Here is a 17,689-nt window from a genome sequence, read left to right on the forward strand (position 1 = left end):
CCTATCTGTCAATTTCTGGGAGACACTGACAGCTTGGATGATGTCCCTTGCACCCTGTCCAGAGTAGTTCTGTAACTGATGAATATGGGAGACTCTAACCCCATCCAAAGACCCTCCATTTCTCTTGTGGATAGAGCAGCACATTATTTTTCTCACTTACGAAAATAGTAAATGCTTCAAGAGCCCATTGCTTCCTGAAAGTCCACAGTGAATATAAAGGGGATTTGGGCTAAAGAAAATTGGGAGATGGCCCTAAAAAATGATTCAACAGCTTTTTTTCTCTTTTGGCCAGCTCACCATGGGACTGTTTCTGAGGAGTATCTACCACTGATAACCATTTGGTTTGATATTAATGGCTTTACAAAGAGACCAGATGGCTGGGAGAGGGAGAAAATGGTAAATATGAGCCCACAGCAATGTTAGAAGGTTACCAGTTTGTAGCACTCTCTGTGAGCTAGTTCATATAATAAATACCTTTAAAATAAATAACTACAGGCTTAGGGGACAAGAGTAAAACTGTCTAACCAGGTGTTGGAATTCATTTAGGAAAGAGCCAGCAGTTTTCATTTAACCTCTTGAAAAGATTTATGCATGGCCTTTCCAACCACAAAAGAAAACATAACCACAGGACAAATTACTCTTGAATGTTTCAGAAGATAGAACTATAACCACAGCAACAATAGAACTTATGCAGAGATTAAAGTTTAAGAAGCTTTAAAATATTTTTAGTTCTTTTCATCTGCAAGTGTTTAGACTACCTTCAGAGAAGCTTTTCAATGGTTTCCTCACTGGAAAGAGTTGAGAAGTTTTACAAAGCCAAGGTTACTAGGGTGATTTGGTTTTTAAATTTCCTTTAAAAGAGAGGGAGAGAAGAAACCAAGTACCGGCTGCAAACACTTGTCCACCAAAGAGGACTGAGATAACAGAAACTGAGTTTTGTGGAGAAACAGTAGATAGATCTGACTATAGAGGTCAGATCTTTCGTCCCCATTTCTAGAAATCAAGCTTGTTTGTTTGGTGTACCTTGGAGAAATACGTACTTTCAAAAGGACTGCCCACGAGTCTCCTTAGCAGCCGAGCAAGTCCAGTGGCCCTCAGCCAAGTAACCCAAGGAGTACTTCAAAGTCAACCGGAAGCTACCCATGAAACCTCATACAAAGTCCTGTAATAGGAAGTCACAAAAATATAAGAGAAAATGCACCTGCTTAAATGTAAGGACAGTAGCAGCCCTTGAGTTATTTAATAGCAAATATGTAACAGAGAGAAGGAAGTACATGCAGAACAGTCCTTGAACCTGAGTCCAGTTTAGAAATCCATACCTTTGGTTAATATTTCTGAAGGACTGAGGATCCTACAAAGAAGCAAAAATTTCACGGAGAAGAGGGAGTATCATTGTGTCAATGGAATTAGCTGGAAACTTTCTGGGGTAAGAAATCAGAGGCTGTCATTTCCCCTCTCCTGTGTTCTTTTAGGCAAAATGGACAGTGGTGAGTGGTTCCAGTGGGCAGCTTTGGCTGGAATTGGTATTCTAGAAGACAGCCAATGCTCATTCAAAAGCCCCTGCCTTTAAATTGTTGCCCTCCTGATTTTTTCTGCCAAACTAAAGATATAATGGGCTGCTGAGAAGGGTCTCGCAGAGCACAGGACTGACACTGAAGCTAAGGCTTTTCCCTCCAGGGTGCTGGTCACTCACTGGGCAACGCTGGGATAGTGAGTCTTCCTGTGCCTCAGTCTCCCTGTGCCAACATCCTGGGCTGTTCCAGGAGAGGACCAGAGAAGTTAATCTCCAAGTTTCTCTCCAGTTCTGAACTTCTGGGTCAAAGAAAAGGGGAGATAGGTGTCAACAGGAGAGGAGGCATTTCTGACCTGGCTTAAGCCTGTGAGCACTGTGACGGGAGCCATTGGTACAGATTTTTCAATGGGAGGGCACATAACACCCTAAAAACAGGAAGATTTCACTGTAATAGGACAAGTGCCTTGAGCCCAAGACTCTCTTACAGTAGAATGGCTTCTTGTCCTACCTGAAAGCCTCTTCAAGTGGCCCAGAGGAGAGGTAAAGACATTTATTAGGGAGCACAAGCTGCAGGTCACAGTAGAGAAGGTTGTAACAGCATCAGGTACACTATGCAGGTAGATCAGTGAAGTGTGGCTCCTCTCCAGGCACCAACCACATCAAAACCTACTCAGGATTATGCTGGATGATTTTGCAATTGTTTGTTTAAACAACAAACCAACGTGATTCCCACACTTGTGCATGTCTTTTACTGTCAGCAAAGTCAAGTCCTGACCTGTTTGTACCAAACCCTCAGCCAAGGTCTTCAAGACTGTAACTTCCTACACCTCCCTACATCTTAAATTGTGAGAAGGGGGAGGAGAGGTGCACATCTGCCTTGTTTGTTTGTTTGGTTTGGTTTCGTTTTGCCCCAGCTCAGAGGCTATTTAAGTATGGAAAGGGTGCAGCAGGAAGTCGTGGTACCCAGAATTTGCTAAAGCAATGTTTGGCTCTGAAGTAAGGAAAATACGAGAGACTTTGAAGTTGGTAATGAAGCGGGCTCTCGACCACGTACGCCCTGCTACAATGTCCAGACAGCGCTAGGCAGTGAACCGCGCGTTGAGGGGAGGCTGTGGATTCTCGGCTTTAGTTAGAAAAACGGGGGTGGAGGGGTGGGAGGGATGGCGAAGCAGGCTGCAGACTGCAGAGTGACTCACACAAGCCCTCAGGTGAGCATTTCTCCTGATGCTCTCAGCTACCGGCCTTGAGAACTCCAGGAGGGAACGACGTGAAAGGGGGAGATGAAAAGTGCTGCTCCCGGCGCGCCCCCCGCCCCCTTCAAGAAGTAACTGCTGTCCGGGTCATTTCTTTGTAGTAGGGGTGGGGTGTACAGCCCTCCTAGGCTAAACCACGTTAGAGACAGAACGACGCGTTCCGGTGAGGTGTGTCCCCACCCCCGCGATCTGTCAGGGCTGTCCCTTTGAAGGCGATTTTCAAAACCGCCGCCGAGCCTCCTCCGCTCGTTCCTGGGAGCCTCCGGGCCAGGAGGGCGCGTCATCGTCCTCCGCCGCCCCGGCCCCGGGCCCCGCGGAAAGTTGCCGTGAGAACCGCCGGGCAGGCCCGGAGGCCGGAGGACGCGCGGCTCTGCGGTGGGACCCTTCGGCGCGCCCGGCCAGGAGCCCGGGGACCCGCGCGACCGTGCGCCCGCGGGAGGGGACAGCCCCGCGCGCAGAGGTGCCGGGCCGGCCGCGCCCGGGATCTCCGTCCCTCCGCACGACCCGTCCGCCCGCGGCCTCGCTCACCGCCGCCGCTCCTTCCCTCCCCGCAGGCGCGCCGAGACCATGTCGGCGGAGACCGCGAGCGGCCCCACCGAGGACCAGGTGGAGATCCTGGAATACAACTTCAACAAGGTCAACAAGCACCCGGACCCAACCACGCTGTGCCTCATCGCCGCCGAGGCCGGCCTTTCCGAGGAGGAGACCCAGGTGAGCCCCCACGCGCCCCGACCCCTTGCCCGCCGCGGCCGTCTCGCGAATGCTGGGTCCCCCTCGCGCTCGACTCCCACCTCGCCGCCCTCCCCCTGTCTTCCGTCGCTTCTGCCGGCACCCCGGGAGTTCAAACGCCGCTGCGCTCCACCGCCGCATCCCAGCTTCCCGGCTCCGGGGGCGCCCTGTCTGCCCCCAGTCCCAGCTCCCCCAGGCACCATTCAGAAACCTCACGATCACCCTTCCTTCTCCGTGCGTTTCCACTCTCCCCACAGCCCGGGAGAAACGCGCTCTTCTCTCTCCAGGTTAGGAGCTGCGTCCCTGGTCCACTCTCACCGCCCCCCCCCCCACCCCCCATCCGGCACCGCCACTCAACTTCTCCCCTGGGCTGTGGGCGCAACTTTCGGAAGAGGTGCCTGCTTGCGCTCTCTGAGCCCAGCGCCCTCAAAAGTATTCTCGGCCAGAGTCTCAAAGCTGAAAGGGACCTTAAACGATCAGCTGTAAACTCAGTCCTGGCTTTGGCAACCCAGGAAACTAAGGCCAAGAGGGAGAGAACCGCCAGGATGGCAAGGGTCTTTAAGCTTGCTCTTTCTACCCGGTCACATTGCAGCTTCTCCTTAGCTGCAGAGCTAACATTGCATATATTGAGGGAGATTTCACATTTTAAAAAATTCCAGTCTTTTTTCTGGAGTTTTCCAAGAAGGTAAGCATCTGACATCACGACTGAAGGGAGTGGAAGCAGATGTCCCCTTAAGTGCATTAGATTGATGTATCTATTTTTAAAAGCACCTGTGTTATTGGGAAATTTGTTTAGGGTAGATGGTGAATGCAACAATGCCCATGATTATTAACCTTCAGGTGCAATGTTGACCCCTTCAGCTGCCTGTTTTTTAAAACCCTGTCCAGAGTTTATCTGACTTCTATTTTCCCTTTGGTCATGGAAAGACAATTAGTTATGCATGAAGATACTACTACTTGGAACCACTCTAGCATCTCTCCCACGGGAGCCCAAAGCACTTCCACACTCCTAGTCTCAACTCTAGAGACATTCTCATTCTTCCCATTTTATAGATTAGAGCATCAAGCACTTTGACCTCTCCTCATCTTGAACCATACTTAGGTGAGGCTTTAAAGCTTGTAAAGGGTGCTTCAGTGTATCGTCAAACCAAGACCCTGGACCCCAAGTCTAAAATGACTTTTACTAATTAAGCCAGATGCACTTTGGAGAAATTGCCCATAGAAAATCCTGCCGTTCCTAGGTCAGATAGAAAGTCAAGTGTATCTGTTTTTAGCAAAGGGAATAGCTGTCTGACTAACCAGAACTTAATGGAAGGTGACTTACTGTAACCCAAGTCTAACAGTTCATGTTTCTTGGAACCCCCTGAGGAGGCAGCCTGCTGAAGCTTTATCATTTAAAATCCCACACTATATGTAGAAGAGTGATCACAGAGATAAGAACTCATCTATTAAAAAGAAGGCTGCGGATTTATTGTGGGCACTGTACCAACTAGGGGTCTGAGCTCTTCTCAGCCTCTGATTCCACCACAGATCACCCTTACCTGTAAGGCAGAATAATTATGTTGCCCTTTGTGATGACTGATACTTGCCAGGTATTGTTCCAGTCACCCTCCAAGTATTAAATCACTTGTCACAACAGTGCTATACGGTAGGTAGTATTAGCTCAGTTGGACAGATAAGAGAACCAAGGCACAGAAAGGTTAAGAAACTGGCCCAAGGCCACAACTAGGAAGTAACAGAGCTAGAATTTGAACCGTGGCAGTCTGAGTCACAATCCAGACTCCTGACTACCTTGTTGTCTTGACAGAGAGAGAGAGAGAGGAACCAACTTGGAGAGGGAGGGGAGGACTGAAAATTCAATTTACATTGTATTTCTTGCCAGGGGGTGGGGTGGGGTGTGGGAAACCATACATTACACCACAGTCATCCTGGCTATGTTCAATCTTTTCTTGAGAGTCACCTTATATGAAAGAACTGAAATGAAATCAGGTGAGGGGCAGGAAGAAAGAAAGGGCACCTGATTCTTTCTGTGACTGAGGTCAATTCAGACTTGTGATGGAAGGTTCACCTGCCCCCTTGGGCAGCTTTTCTCCATTGCCTCTCTTCTGCCCTCCTCAGATGAGCAAATGGTAGATGCAACCCTGAAATGAATGGGTGTGAGGTGAGTCACCTCAGAGCAGGGCCTCTGGCTTCCTTTTCCTGCCTTGGGGCCACCACCTTCTTCCTCCCTGAGGCTGCCACAGCTCTTCTTGCCCCACCCCCACCCCCTCCCACAGCCTTCCTGTGTAGACGCACAAAGCATCTGAGACCCCAGAGCTCAGAGGGAGATAAAATTTAGCAAGTTCAGGGGAAGAGTCTTCCTCGGGGTGTCTGCCCTCTGTCACTCCTTCCTTGGTTGGGTCTCATTTTCCAACTTCCCATCCTTTCCACCCAAACTCTTTTCCAGCTCACCCCACCCCCATGTGCACTGGTTGGTAAGAATGGTTTCTTCTTTAATCTTCTCAAACAACACTTATATTTTGAAAAGTGTCTTCTGGAGATATAATGCCGAATGGTGAACTTCCAGGTGCATATAAAATTATTTTTATTTCTGGAAGGTTTTGCAGGGACTCTTTAAATAACTCCATGAAGGCCAGGGTCTACTGGGCTTACATATAAGCTGTGTCTGGTATCAGCACATCCCCTATTTCTATTCTTTATCTGTATTGCCCCTTTCCACAGGGAAAGATCACCAGAGCCAAAATAATATTTATTTCTCATGCCTGATCCCTCACCCCTAACACCACCCACCTCCAGAATTGGAATCATATTCTTCAATTTCACAGAACAAGTACTACTTTAGTAGAAGACAAAGAAGCATGAGATGCTTCTGTGAGATAGTTAACTAAAGCTGATTCACATTGCTAATACTTTGGCAGGGGCAAGAGGGACTAGAAGTTTGAACCATTCTCTGGGGGCTCTGATGACTTCTGTATGACTGTCCCATCCTAGAACAATGTTCTCTGCTATGGGGAGATACCTGTAGGAATGGGGAGTGAGGTGAAGGGTGCTCTGATGTTTAACTTTTTAAGTTGCATTTGCTGGGATCCTAGGATCGGTTTTTCTCATGACAGTAAAAAGATATCTCCTACATTTAAATTAGATAAACCTTACAGATTCCCAACCCCTGTGCCTCTATTTTTTTTAAGTCAGTGTGAGAAGGGGCTGGGAAAGCTCTTCTATCAGTCCCGTGGGAGGTCGGGAAGATCTGCCATTTTCTATTATCACTGATTCAAGCTAGTGTAGTTGGCGTTGGTTCTTAGAGAGGTTTCCAGTATTTTTTATCTCCTCTTAATACCCTGGGACTATTCCCAGAACTCAGTGGTTTTAGTTGTTGGCCATTTTATCAGTGGAATAAAAACCTCTAAAGGTCTCCCTGTGAAATGAAGAAAATGTTACTAGAGAAAAGGACAGGAACAATATTATTTTGCCTCAACCCCTCCCAATCACAGTGTCTAATTATCATCTCTTCACTCAGAGTAAATAAATCTCCATCAATGGGGTGAGGTAATGAGGGCATTCATTTATAAGCCAGTGAGGGATGAATGTCTTTCCCAGGGGATGACTGAAACAAGGAAGAGAAGGATAAAGCCAGGTGGAAAATTAGTATTGATGCGAGTGAGATGTGATAAGGTTCAGCTCTTAAGGGGAAAAGAAGCAAGCAAGGTGTTTAGTGGTTTTTGTTGGAGAGCAGCTGGCTTGCTAAATTATAATAAACATACTTGATTTAAAATATAAAATCTTTAGAAAAGCGTTGAGCTTTTCTTGAACCTCGTCCCATCCCCCAACACTAGGGTTCACTTTGTTAGGCATTTGGATGCCAACTCTACAATTGACGAATGTGGTCCTTGCTGAAGTTATTTTTGGTAACTGTACATTAATATTCATTACTAGTAGAAAGGTATGGGTGGCTCTTCTGAATAAGGCCAGCTCAATCATTTTGTCTTAAATGAATCCTGATAGAAAATGAAACTTTCCTCCTCCAAGTTTTAATTAGTCAGTCTTGAAAACGTGGCCATTTATTCAGCCCTAGTAACTGGAAATCCTATTGAATCAGACCTTGTAGCCTCCAAACCCCCACAGAGCTACCTCATTAGTGAAACTAGAGCCATGCTGCTCCCACATCAGATTCCAGAGTTAACTAAACACATGCAGATTACATAAGAAAATGCACCTACCATTAGCAATAGAACTTTGGTTAAAGCCACCAAAGTTACATGAGTTCTCTTCTCCCTAAGGTTAGTGATCTCCAGGAACAGAAAATGGTACCTGGAGAGCAACCTTCAAAGAGAAGTCTCCCCTAGAGGTAGTCTGCTGCCCCTGGTTTTAGATTACTTTTCCCTGCTGCCACCCCACAGTACAAAGTATAAGACAACTGGTCTTGACAGCCTTGTAAGGCATTTTAGTGTGTAAACTCTGTTGTACAGTTAGGGCAAGTTATAAGTATGGTCCCATGCTCTTCAGCCAGCTTAGCTTTAGTGCAGAGCCCCAAATGGTTCTGTGGCCCCACTCCCTCTAGCTCTATAGGCCTTGACACCTAGAAGCACTCCTTCCCCAGTGGTTCTCACCCTTTCTTCTGATCTTGGGCTTATGCTGAACTGCCTTTCAGTTCCCTAGATCTCTGCGGGGATGAGACCTTCCCCAGCATGACCCTAGAGCCCACCCTATTTGTCCTGAGGTTGAATCTGCATCTGGGCATACTAAGTCTGAGCCCTCTGGATATTTCTTACCATACCATCTCCATCAGCACATCACAGGTCTGGTGTCCATCCTATAGCTGTGTTCTTTCTGCTTCTTTTCTGTGCCTTCATGTGCTTACCTCTAGAATAGGTGAATTTAAAAAACCCCAGAAGGGACAGTAAAGACCCTCTAAGCTTACCTCTCGAGTTGAACTGACTGGCACTGTTTTTAAGGAGCTTCCTCAAGTTCTCATAGCCAGTTGATCACTATAGAGCTTCCTATTGGTAGGACTCGGGACTACAGAGCCCTCAGTGGTCACCTACCCAAGCAACTTGCCTGTCTATACCAGCGTGACATGAAAATATCATCATTCTCAATGTATGCCATGATGTGTGAAAGGCTGGGAAACAGAAGAATAAAGCCTGGTGGTCTGACTTCCCACAGGGCCCTCTGACTCATCCTCTCCCATGAGGATCAGTACATGCTGCTTGTTTCCTCACTAGTTCCTCTTCAACATTGTTTTTTCAGAAATCCCAGTTTCATCCTGGACAACCTGATCCATACCCTAGCCTATTCCCAACCCTTATCTCCTCTTATCTCCTTTTCTTCTCTTTGCAGAACCTTCCACCCCTCAGTAGCATAATAAAAGGCAGCCCCCCAACATAAAAAAGTGTTTTAGGGGCACCTGGGTGGTTCAGTCGGTTAAACGTCCCACTTTGGCTTAGGTCATGATCTCACGGTTTGTGAGTTTGAGCCCCGCATCGGGCTCTGTGCTGATAGCTCAGAGCCTGGAGCTTGCTTCAGATTCTGTGTCTCCCTCTCTGTCTGTCTCTCCCCTACTCACACTCTGTCTCTGTCTCTCAAAAAATAAACATTAAAAAAACTTATTTAAGTGTTTTAGCCCTCACAGGGTATCATGTCTAGAAGCATCCCATCTGGGGCCTTCCCTAAATCCATGGTCTCTTGTGTGAGATGAGCATATCTGGGTCACACAGAGCTAGAAGATTCTGAGTAAGCTGGGAGGGCCCACTCTACTCTCACTGCTCAGCAGCCCTGCAGCAGGAAAGTTTGGGCTAATCTATTCCATGGATCCCCAAGGAGTGCCTTGAGGTTGCCTAGTACTCTGCTTTCCATTCATTTTATTTAACAAGTACTTACTAAGCACCTCTAATGACCAGGGTCCTTGATGAGATCACCACACATGGCTGAGATATAGTGGCTATAGAGATTTATCTGGGGCATCAAGGAGATGCTTCAATTTCTTTCTTTCATTCAAGAAACACTAATTAATCTCTGTTAAGCCCTTGTGCTAAGGGCCTAAGTATGCAATCAATGATGATAAGATGAATACAGTCTCTGCTTTCATGGATCTTCTAGAAGGAAATGTAGACTGCAAACAAGTGAATAAACATAGTAATTCCAGATATTAAAAATTCTGTGAAGGTAACAAAGTATTAAAATAGAGAATAAGGAGATGAGTGGAGAACCCATTTTAGATCAGGTGGTTAGGGAAGCCTTTGTCGAGCAGGTTCTATTTAAATAGAGACCTGAGGATGAGAGGGAGATCATCAGGTAAAGCATGAAGATAGAACATGCTAAGCATAGGAAATAGCATGTGCAAAGGTCCCAAAGCAGGGAAGACAAGTGTCACAATGAGAAAAACCATTCCCATGGACACATTCCTTGCTCCTCCTTTCCAGCTAGACCACAGAGGCTACCTTGTAGAAAGGGAAGGGATGTTTCACTTGTTTAGTATGTGACAAGTAATTTTATACATTTCCCTCCTCCAGAAATGGTTTAAGCAGCGCCTGGCTCAGTGGCGGCGGTCGGAAGGCCTACCCTCAGAGTGCAGATCCGTGACAGACTAAGGAGATGGTGGGCACCAGCAGCTTCCCTCCATGAAGACCATCCGCTGTTTCTCTCCTCAGCTTAACCAAGCTTTTTTGGTTTTTCAGTGTAGTGCTGTGTGTTCCATTGTTAGCTGTCCTGCTATTTAACACAATGTTGTATTTTTTAAATGTACATAACTAGAAAAGAAAATAACAATAGGAAGCTATATGTAGCTTCTGTGTAAAGAAGTGTCTTGGCTGGAAAGTGGTGGGGCTTGCATTTCCCTTTGGGTGTTGATGATGGATGGTGTGAAAATCATCTGGTTTGCTTCCGACCATCACCTCCCAGTACCAATTTATTTTTGCCATCCATTTCAGAGTAGGCAAGGCCTCTGTTGAAAAGATAACATGACCAAGGAGGGGGAGCATTTCCTTCCAATTCTACTTTCCTAAGTGGTTTTCCTTATGTTGCATTTAATACATTGAAATTAAGTGAGAATACAGAGGGAGATTTGAGTCATTTGGATTTCATAAAGCACTTCCTTGGATTATAGCTGCATTAACTTGGAAAGAACCCAGTTAGGCTGGAAGACAGAAACTCCACCTGGCAGAAGATCAAGTAAGAAAAAAATCTACAAAAGTCTTGAATTTACCTTATTTAAATGCATTTGTTAAATGTATTTTACTAAACAAAATGAACTGCTTTTTGTCTCTGAAATGATATTCTAAATAAAAGCCTTTTTGTTGAAAATGCACTGAGTCCTCTCCAGATTTTTAACCAAATAAGCTTATCAAAGAGAAACAGAATAGCTCCAACACAGGAGCAGACTGACAAAAGAGCTGTCATTTTCTAAGTCCTTGCTACTCAAAGTGTGGTCCAGGCCTGGCATCATCAGCATTAGCTGCAAGCTTCTGAGAAATGCAGAATCTCAGACTTCAATCCAGACCTACTGAATCTGGACCCGCATTTTTAACAAGGTTCCCCAAGTGGTGTATATGCACACGTGAGGGTGAGCAGCACATTCTCTCACAGACCCTACAGGCAATTTGTGTCCATTTTCTATTACAGCACATTAAATACCTAAATAGTCTATCAGTTAAGAGTGTATTTGATTACATGGACCAGTAACTCAATTACGATGTATTAACCAAATAGGCTTTTTTATTTAATTGATTACATGATTGTTTTTATATGGGACAGCAGCAGGTAAGTGACTCCCTGATGTTGTCAAGGACCTATGGTCATTCTTTCTTCCTACTTTGTCATCTTTAACATGTAGCTTTTGTGTTCATGGATACCAGGTGGATGGTTGGCCATTGAGTCTGCATTTCAAACAAAAAAAAGAGGGGGAGGGGCAAATGCCAGCTAAGTCTCTGCCCTTTACAAAACGTTTCTTGGAGGCCCCCACTTAGCAACTTTCACCTACATCTCATTGGCCAGAATTGAGTCACATGGCCATGCCTAACTGCAGGGGAGGCTAGGAAAGTGAACATTTTTAACTGGGCATATTGCTGCCTTGAACAAAACAGGGTTCTGTTGGTTAGAAGGAAGGAGAGGGTAGATATGGGAAAGACCACTAGCAGGGTCGGCCAACCCAACCTGGAGTGACAGTAGTCTACACTTCTGAACTCTTACCCACAATGCAGGCACAATTTTTTTCGATCTTCAAAATAAAGAGCCCAGAGTAAGAAACACTAACAGTCATTCAATATACAAATGTTTACAAGATCCCATTAAACGTCCTTGGCAAGCTTCCTCTCCCTTTACCTTAAGACATTTCTTCTGTAAACAACACACAGCAACCCAGGGTCTGAAAGAATAGCCTCATCTGGCATGCTCCCCTGCAACCTAATTAGTGGTGCCCTCAGCATCTCTCAGCACCAGGGCTGGATGCTGACATCACTTTCTGGAAAGAATAAAAGGAGAAGGTGGAGATGAGGCAAGAATGTGTGCACATAATCAATACCTGCATAGAGAGAACTTTCTTTACTTTCACAGACAGTGGCTAACAGGAAAAAAATGACTCTGGGCAAAGCTGATGCAGAGCATAGTGATTTACCCATGTCAGGTCCTGAAAGAGACACTAAACCATGTCTAAGACCCACGTCAGAAGTCTTTCTAGCACACCAGAGACATGATTCAAGAACAATGCACCCAAGACAAGAGGTGTTAACCAGTTGGGCAGAGAGTATACCTTGGCACCAAGAAGCACCATTTGTGACAGAAGGATCACTTCCTGTGTTCACCAGGCCCAAGAGTCAAGAGTCCTTGAATGGCACATGCTGGGAGAAAATGAAATTCTGTGTCCTTTTAACTAATTAACTAGTTTGTTTAAACAAGTGCCAAGTTTTTTATTTACTCATTTCTTGCATTTGAAGTACTCCTTAATGGTATCCTTGGCTTGAGAGTCTTTGCCGTAGTCCTGAGCTACCACACAACTGCAACCAACCGTTTTCTGGTTTTCCCTCTCCAACAGTTTTACAGAGGCCTACCCATTCCCTTAGTTTTGTGTTGTCATCAACCTTAATTAGGTGGATTTGGTGTTCAGCACAAAGGGCCTCCACCATCTTGACATACATTGGCTCATCACAGTCGGATGCAAGCACACAAGATGGGCTTGGTGCTTGTCTAAGGCTTTGGCAGCTTGGGAATTCCCTGTGCTAGGCCATCATAGGTGAGGCCAGTCTTCAGCATTTCTGGTAAAGCAGTATCAACCTCTATTATACCACCAGCTGCAATGCCTTCCTTGCCCCTGGTGGTGGGGAAGAGGTAGAGGTGAATCTCGAATGTACTAGAGCCTCTGCTTTGGAGGCTCAGCAGTGACAGGGAAAGTCAGTGCCCTTTTAAATACAGATTTGTTAATAATACTAACCTTCCTGAGTTTACTCTTTCAACTGTAATACAAGGATGGAAATACTCTGCTTCAAAAAAAGCATTTTGTAAATAGTAATAATAATTACTATTGCTATAAAGTGCTAACAAGAATGGGGCAAGGATCATTTTGATGCCTGAGAGAAGTCTTAATGAGAACCCAGACCTGTATGAGAACCCAGACCTGTATGTGTCCCCTGTATAGGGACAACCAGGGCCACACACCAAAGTGATAACACCCACCCCAGACTGAGAAAAACTGCACAACCCCTCTTTCTTCACCTGGTGTCCCAGTTCTGCTATTGCATATAGTGTTGGCTGCTTAGACCAGTAATACTCCAAACACCTTTCTCTTTTGCCACCTTTCTCTGGCAAGGCTGTAGAGGCTGGAAAATTGAAATACTCATTTTTCTGACCTCACTTGGAGCTGTGGTGGTCATGTGATACCCTCTGGCCAGTGAGGCTTAGGATGAAGATTTGGATGGGGTTGGGAAGGTGGGAAGCTTGTGGGAAGAGTTTTGCATTTCTTGGTAAAGAGCACAGGGGCAGCAGGCTCTGTTTTTCCTTGTTTTCCTTGAACCAATTTTATTTGTTAATTGTGGAAGTAGAGATAAGTAAAAAACAGAAACATATAATAAAACCAACAAAATCCATGAAATTTACCCATGATTCCTCTACCCAGAGGTAACCTCTTATTAACTTCAATATTATGGTATATTGAGGGGAGAATGTTTTTAACGTGTTTTTTTAAAAATTGTTTGTTTGTTTGTTTGTTTGTTTGTTTGTTTGTTTTGAGAGAGAGAGAGAGAGAGAAAGAGCACCAGTAGGGGAGGGGCAGAGAGACAGACAGATGGACAGACAGAGATGGAGAGAATCCCAAGCTGGCTCCTCACTCACAGCACAGAGTCTGACATGGGGTTCAGACTCACAAACCATGACCTGAGCCGAAACCAAGAGTTGTCTGTTAACTGACTGCGCCACCTCAGCGCCCCAAGTTTTTGATGTTTTATATCAGAAGTTCCCAGGGTCACCTCCTTGGATGTGATTAATTTCCTAGAATAGTCCACAGAACTCAGGAAAACAGTTTACTCACTAGATGTCCAGTCTGTTGTAAAGAATATATCTCAGGAACAGCCATATGGAGGATATAGAAGGTAGGGGTGCTGAGCTTCCATGACCATTCTGGGCACACTATACTTCCCAGCACCTCCACGTGCTCACCAATCCTGAAGCTCTGTGAATCCTGTACTTTTGGGATTTTATGGAGGCTTCACTATGTAGGCATGATTGATTAAATCATCAACCTTCAAGAAAGCTCCATTACACAAACGACCTTGCAATGGTGATCCTTTAGGGGATGAGGAAGGAGCTGCTTGAGCTGTTTTTGGCACACAGTGGACTGAAGAAACATTTGCTTCTATCTGCTCTCTTCTTCCTGAACCCCTTTACATTTGGGGAACTCCTCCTACTTCATATGGTCCTGGTAGACCAGTTACTCACAGCACCACAGAATCCCCACTCTACTCAGAATCAGACATGTGACCCAGGTTGGCCAATCACAATGCCATATCCCGGTGCACACTGGGACCCAAACAAGGTATGGGCTCTTGACCTCATGTGGGCCAAAGTCCTTCACCAGAGTTTTCCCAATTGGATCTGGAGAGGTAGTTCTCTATTATGCTCTTGCATGGAGAGTTATGAGGATAGAGGCCTAGGGTTGCAAGCAGTCATCTACCCAACCATATGAGAAGGGCACTCTGTAGTGGAAGAGAATGAAACCAGGCAGAGATGGGAGTTTCAAAGAGAAGGCAAGAGGGAGATCAGGTCCTGAGGCCCTGGTTTCCCACTCTTCCCCAAGGCTACCCAGCCTTCCTGGCTCTGTGAACTAGCGAATTCTCTTCTTGCAGTATATCTGTCATTTGCAGCAAAAAGAATCCTGACTAATGCCAGAGTGAAGAAAGGGTGAGAGGAGTATATAGGAGAAGGAATATCAGCTACTAGAATAATCAAGAGTCCAGGAGAAACAGGAAATCAAAGTAAAAAACTAACCAGGGATATATAGGCCAATAAACCTTGAAAATAATTGGGCAGAGTACCAGATTTTTCTCAATTGATGGGGACTTGAGAAAAAAAATAGTTTTGCACATTAAAGGACAAGATGACAAGTAGATAATTTATGGACATCAGAACATACCTTTTTGAACTAAGTGCAAATGTATATTAGATAGGAGTTTGTCACCTTCGTGGGGACAATTTGCTACTCTCTCTTAACCCTTGCCATCTCCACATAGAAATTTTGCTCCACATATTCCACTGTCCACTAAACGGTCATTTTATTTTTTTTTTTATTTTATTTTATTTTTCTAAACGGTCATTTTAAAACCTGATACCAACTGTTCCAAATGTGTCCCTGTCCAAATTCAATGCCAAAGTAGCTAGTCATAACAATGGCAATAAGAAAAATAATTTGAAACTTCACATTCTTTTCCCATGATGGAAGTACTGAGAGGTAGTGAAGTGGACATAAGTCAGGCAAGGATCTGGGACATCAGCCACTGCTTATGTTGGCAAGGCAGCAGAATAAGATTTGGGGTTTTATGAAGCCTGGTGCTATGTTGTTGTGCTCTTCATAAACAATTATAGGCATGAAGAAGTATTGGTTTCTAGAGACCTTCTCCCTTCTCCTTCACCATCATTTGTATGCTTACAGATATTTAAGTGCTGCCACACTGGGGATGTGCTCCTATGAATATAATTTTCAGTGTGGGGCACCTGGGTGGCTTAGTTAGTTAAGCATCCAACTCTTGATTTCAGCTCAGGTCATGGTCTCACAGTTCGTGGGTTCAAGCCCCATGTCGGGCTCTGTGCTGACAGCACAGAGCCTGCCTGCATGGGATTCTCTCTCTCTCCCTCTCTCTGTCCCCCACTCTCTCTCAAAATAAATAAATAAACTAAAAAAAATTTTTTTAAAGATTTCAGTGTAGCAGGGTACCTGGGTGGCTCAGTCGGTTGAGCATCTGACTTTGGCTCAGGGCTTAGGTCATAATCTCGCAGTTCATGGGTTTGAGCCCCGTGCCAGGCTCTGTGGTGACAGCTCAGAGCCTGGAGCAGCCTGCTTCAGATTCTGTGTCTCCCTCACTCTCTGCCCGTCTCTTGCTCATTCTCTGTCTCTGTCTCTCAACAATATACAAATGTTAAAAAAATTTTTTTAAATTTCACTGTGTCTTTTTATGAGTTTACCACCTAAACTTGGAAAAACATAAGAAACATTAGATTTGAATCTCAATTTATGTAACTCCTCCAACTACTTACATATAATGGCAAAATGACTCATAGTTCATATGACTCATTCTTAGAGTTCCAGATTAGCAATGCAGAAGGATTTTCTTATTCTTTCTTCCAGATGGAAGCTCCCTCTCCCCACTTGTTTCTTAAAAAGCTTTTTACATGGGAATTTGGCCTTGTCTGGGAGTGAAGAAGGCAAATTTCTGGGGCTAGTGACCCTAAGGATAAGAATCCTCTGGAGCATAGGAACTACAATCCAGAAGCCTAGAATTTTTTTTAGGATACAGACTGTATATTCATGTATGAGAAGGCAATTGCACATGTATACTTGTGTGGCTAGAAGAGAGTGTGGAGAATTCTTTGTGTCCACTTTGCCCTTCTCCCCTTCCAGTTTCATCTGAGGAGATGGCCGCCCAGCTATAGATGAACTTTTCTCACCTCTCTTACTGTTAGGTTTTTTTAGCCATCTTCCAAGATGCCTCTAGCAATTTCTGCCTCCTGGTATTCACTCCTTTGCATAGTCCCTTCCCACATTGTACCAGTGTTGGTCTGTGTGATGATGTGTCACTTCCGAGATTAGGTTAAAAGACACTGCAGCTTTTCTCTGTCTCTGTCTGTCTTTGGGATTATTTGCTCTGGGGGAAGCCAGCTGCCATGTGGAGCAGCCCTGTGGAGAGGCCCATATGGCAAGCAATTAAGGCCTCCTGACAACAGCAAGTGAGGACAGAGGTCTGCCAACAACTATGTGAGTGAGCTTGGAAGTGCATCCACCAGCCCCTTTTGAGCCTTCAGATAACACCAGCCCTTAAAATATAACCACCCAGCTAAGCTGCCCCTGAAAACTATTTGTTGTTCTAATATGCTAATATTTTGGATCATTGGTTTTGCAGCAACAGATAACTAAAGCACTAGGTATGCCAAAGGAAGTGATGTGTGCTATTTCTGGTTAATGCCTCTAAAAATAATATGTGTGCCCTCTTGTTCTCTTCCCACTTCCCTGAACTAGAATGTCACTATGGTAATGAGCTGTCTCAGATTGTGTAGGTGGCAGCAGCACCTTAGAGTTTGGAAGGCAACAAAACAAAAGGAGCCTGAGTCTCCATATTATTCAAAAATACCTGGTACAGCTGCATTAACAACCAACTTCCAATCTCAGTGGCTTAAAAACAGTGTTTTATTTCTCACTCCCACAAATATGCTACAGCTCTGAGAAGTTTTTCAGGATGGCTGTCCTTCATATTAATAATGCTTCCATGCAAATTTCAGTGGCAGGGAAAACATGGGCAAGTAAATGATTCTGGCACATCCCACACTTACATTTCACTGACCAAAGCAAGTTGCATGACACCATCTAACCCCAAGGGGGCAGAGAAGTACAATCCTCCCTTATTTCCAGAGAAAGGAGGCTGGGAATATTTTTTCAACAGAACTAATATCTACCAAAGCCCTCAACACCATCAATCACATCAGCCCTGGACTCCTATCCAGG

General features: G+C 45.1%; 1 protein-coding gene and 1 pseudogene across 8 annotated transcripts in view; one reads left to right on the top strand and one right to left on the bottom strand.

Annotated features, from left to right (window-relative positions):
- Positions 1–10,793, top strand: part of HOPX (HOP homeobox) — a 30,881-nt gene extending 20,088 nt beyond the window's left edge. For 3 of the 8 annotated variants that reach the window (XM_042984463.1, XM_042984458.1, XM_042984462.1), the window contains 2 exons: positions 3,321–3,477; positions 10,005–10,793. In XM_042984463.1, the coding sequence (XP_042840397.1) occupies positions 3,334–3,477; positions 10,005–10,082 (222 nt within the window). In that variant the 5' untranslated portion in view covers positions 3,321–3,333 and the 3' untranslated portion in view covers positions 10,083–10,793. The other 5 variants (XM_042984465.1, XM_042984464.1, XM_042984461.1 and 2 more) reach the window with 5 other exon arrangements.
- Positions 10,794–12,135: 1,342 nt separating this feature from the next.
- Positions 12,136–17,689, bottom strand: part of LOC102958789 — a 9,551-nt pseudogene continuing 3,997 nt past the window's right edge.

Source organism: Panthera tigris, chromosome B1 (genome assembly GCF_018350195.1).
Source record: "Panthera tigris isolate Pti1 chromosome B1, P.tigris_Pti1_mat1.1, whole genome shotgun sequence".
NCBI lineage: Eukaryota > Metazoa > Chordata > Mammalia > Carnivora > Felidae > Panthera > Panthera tigris.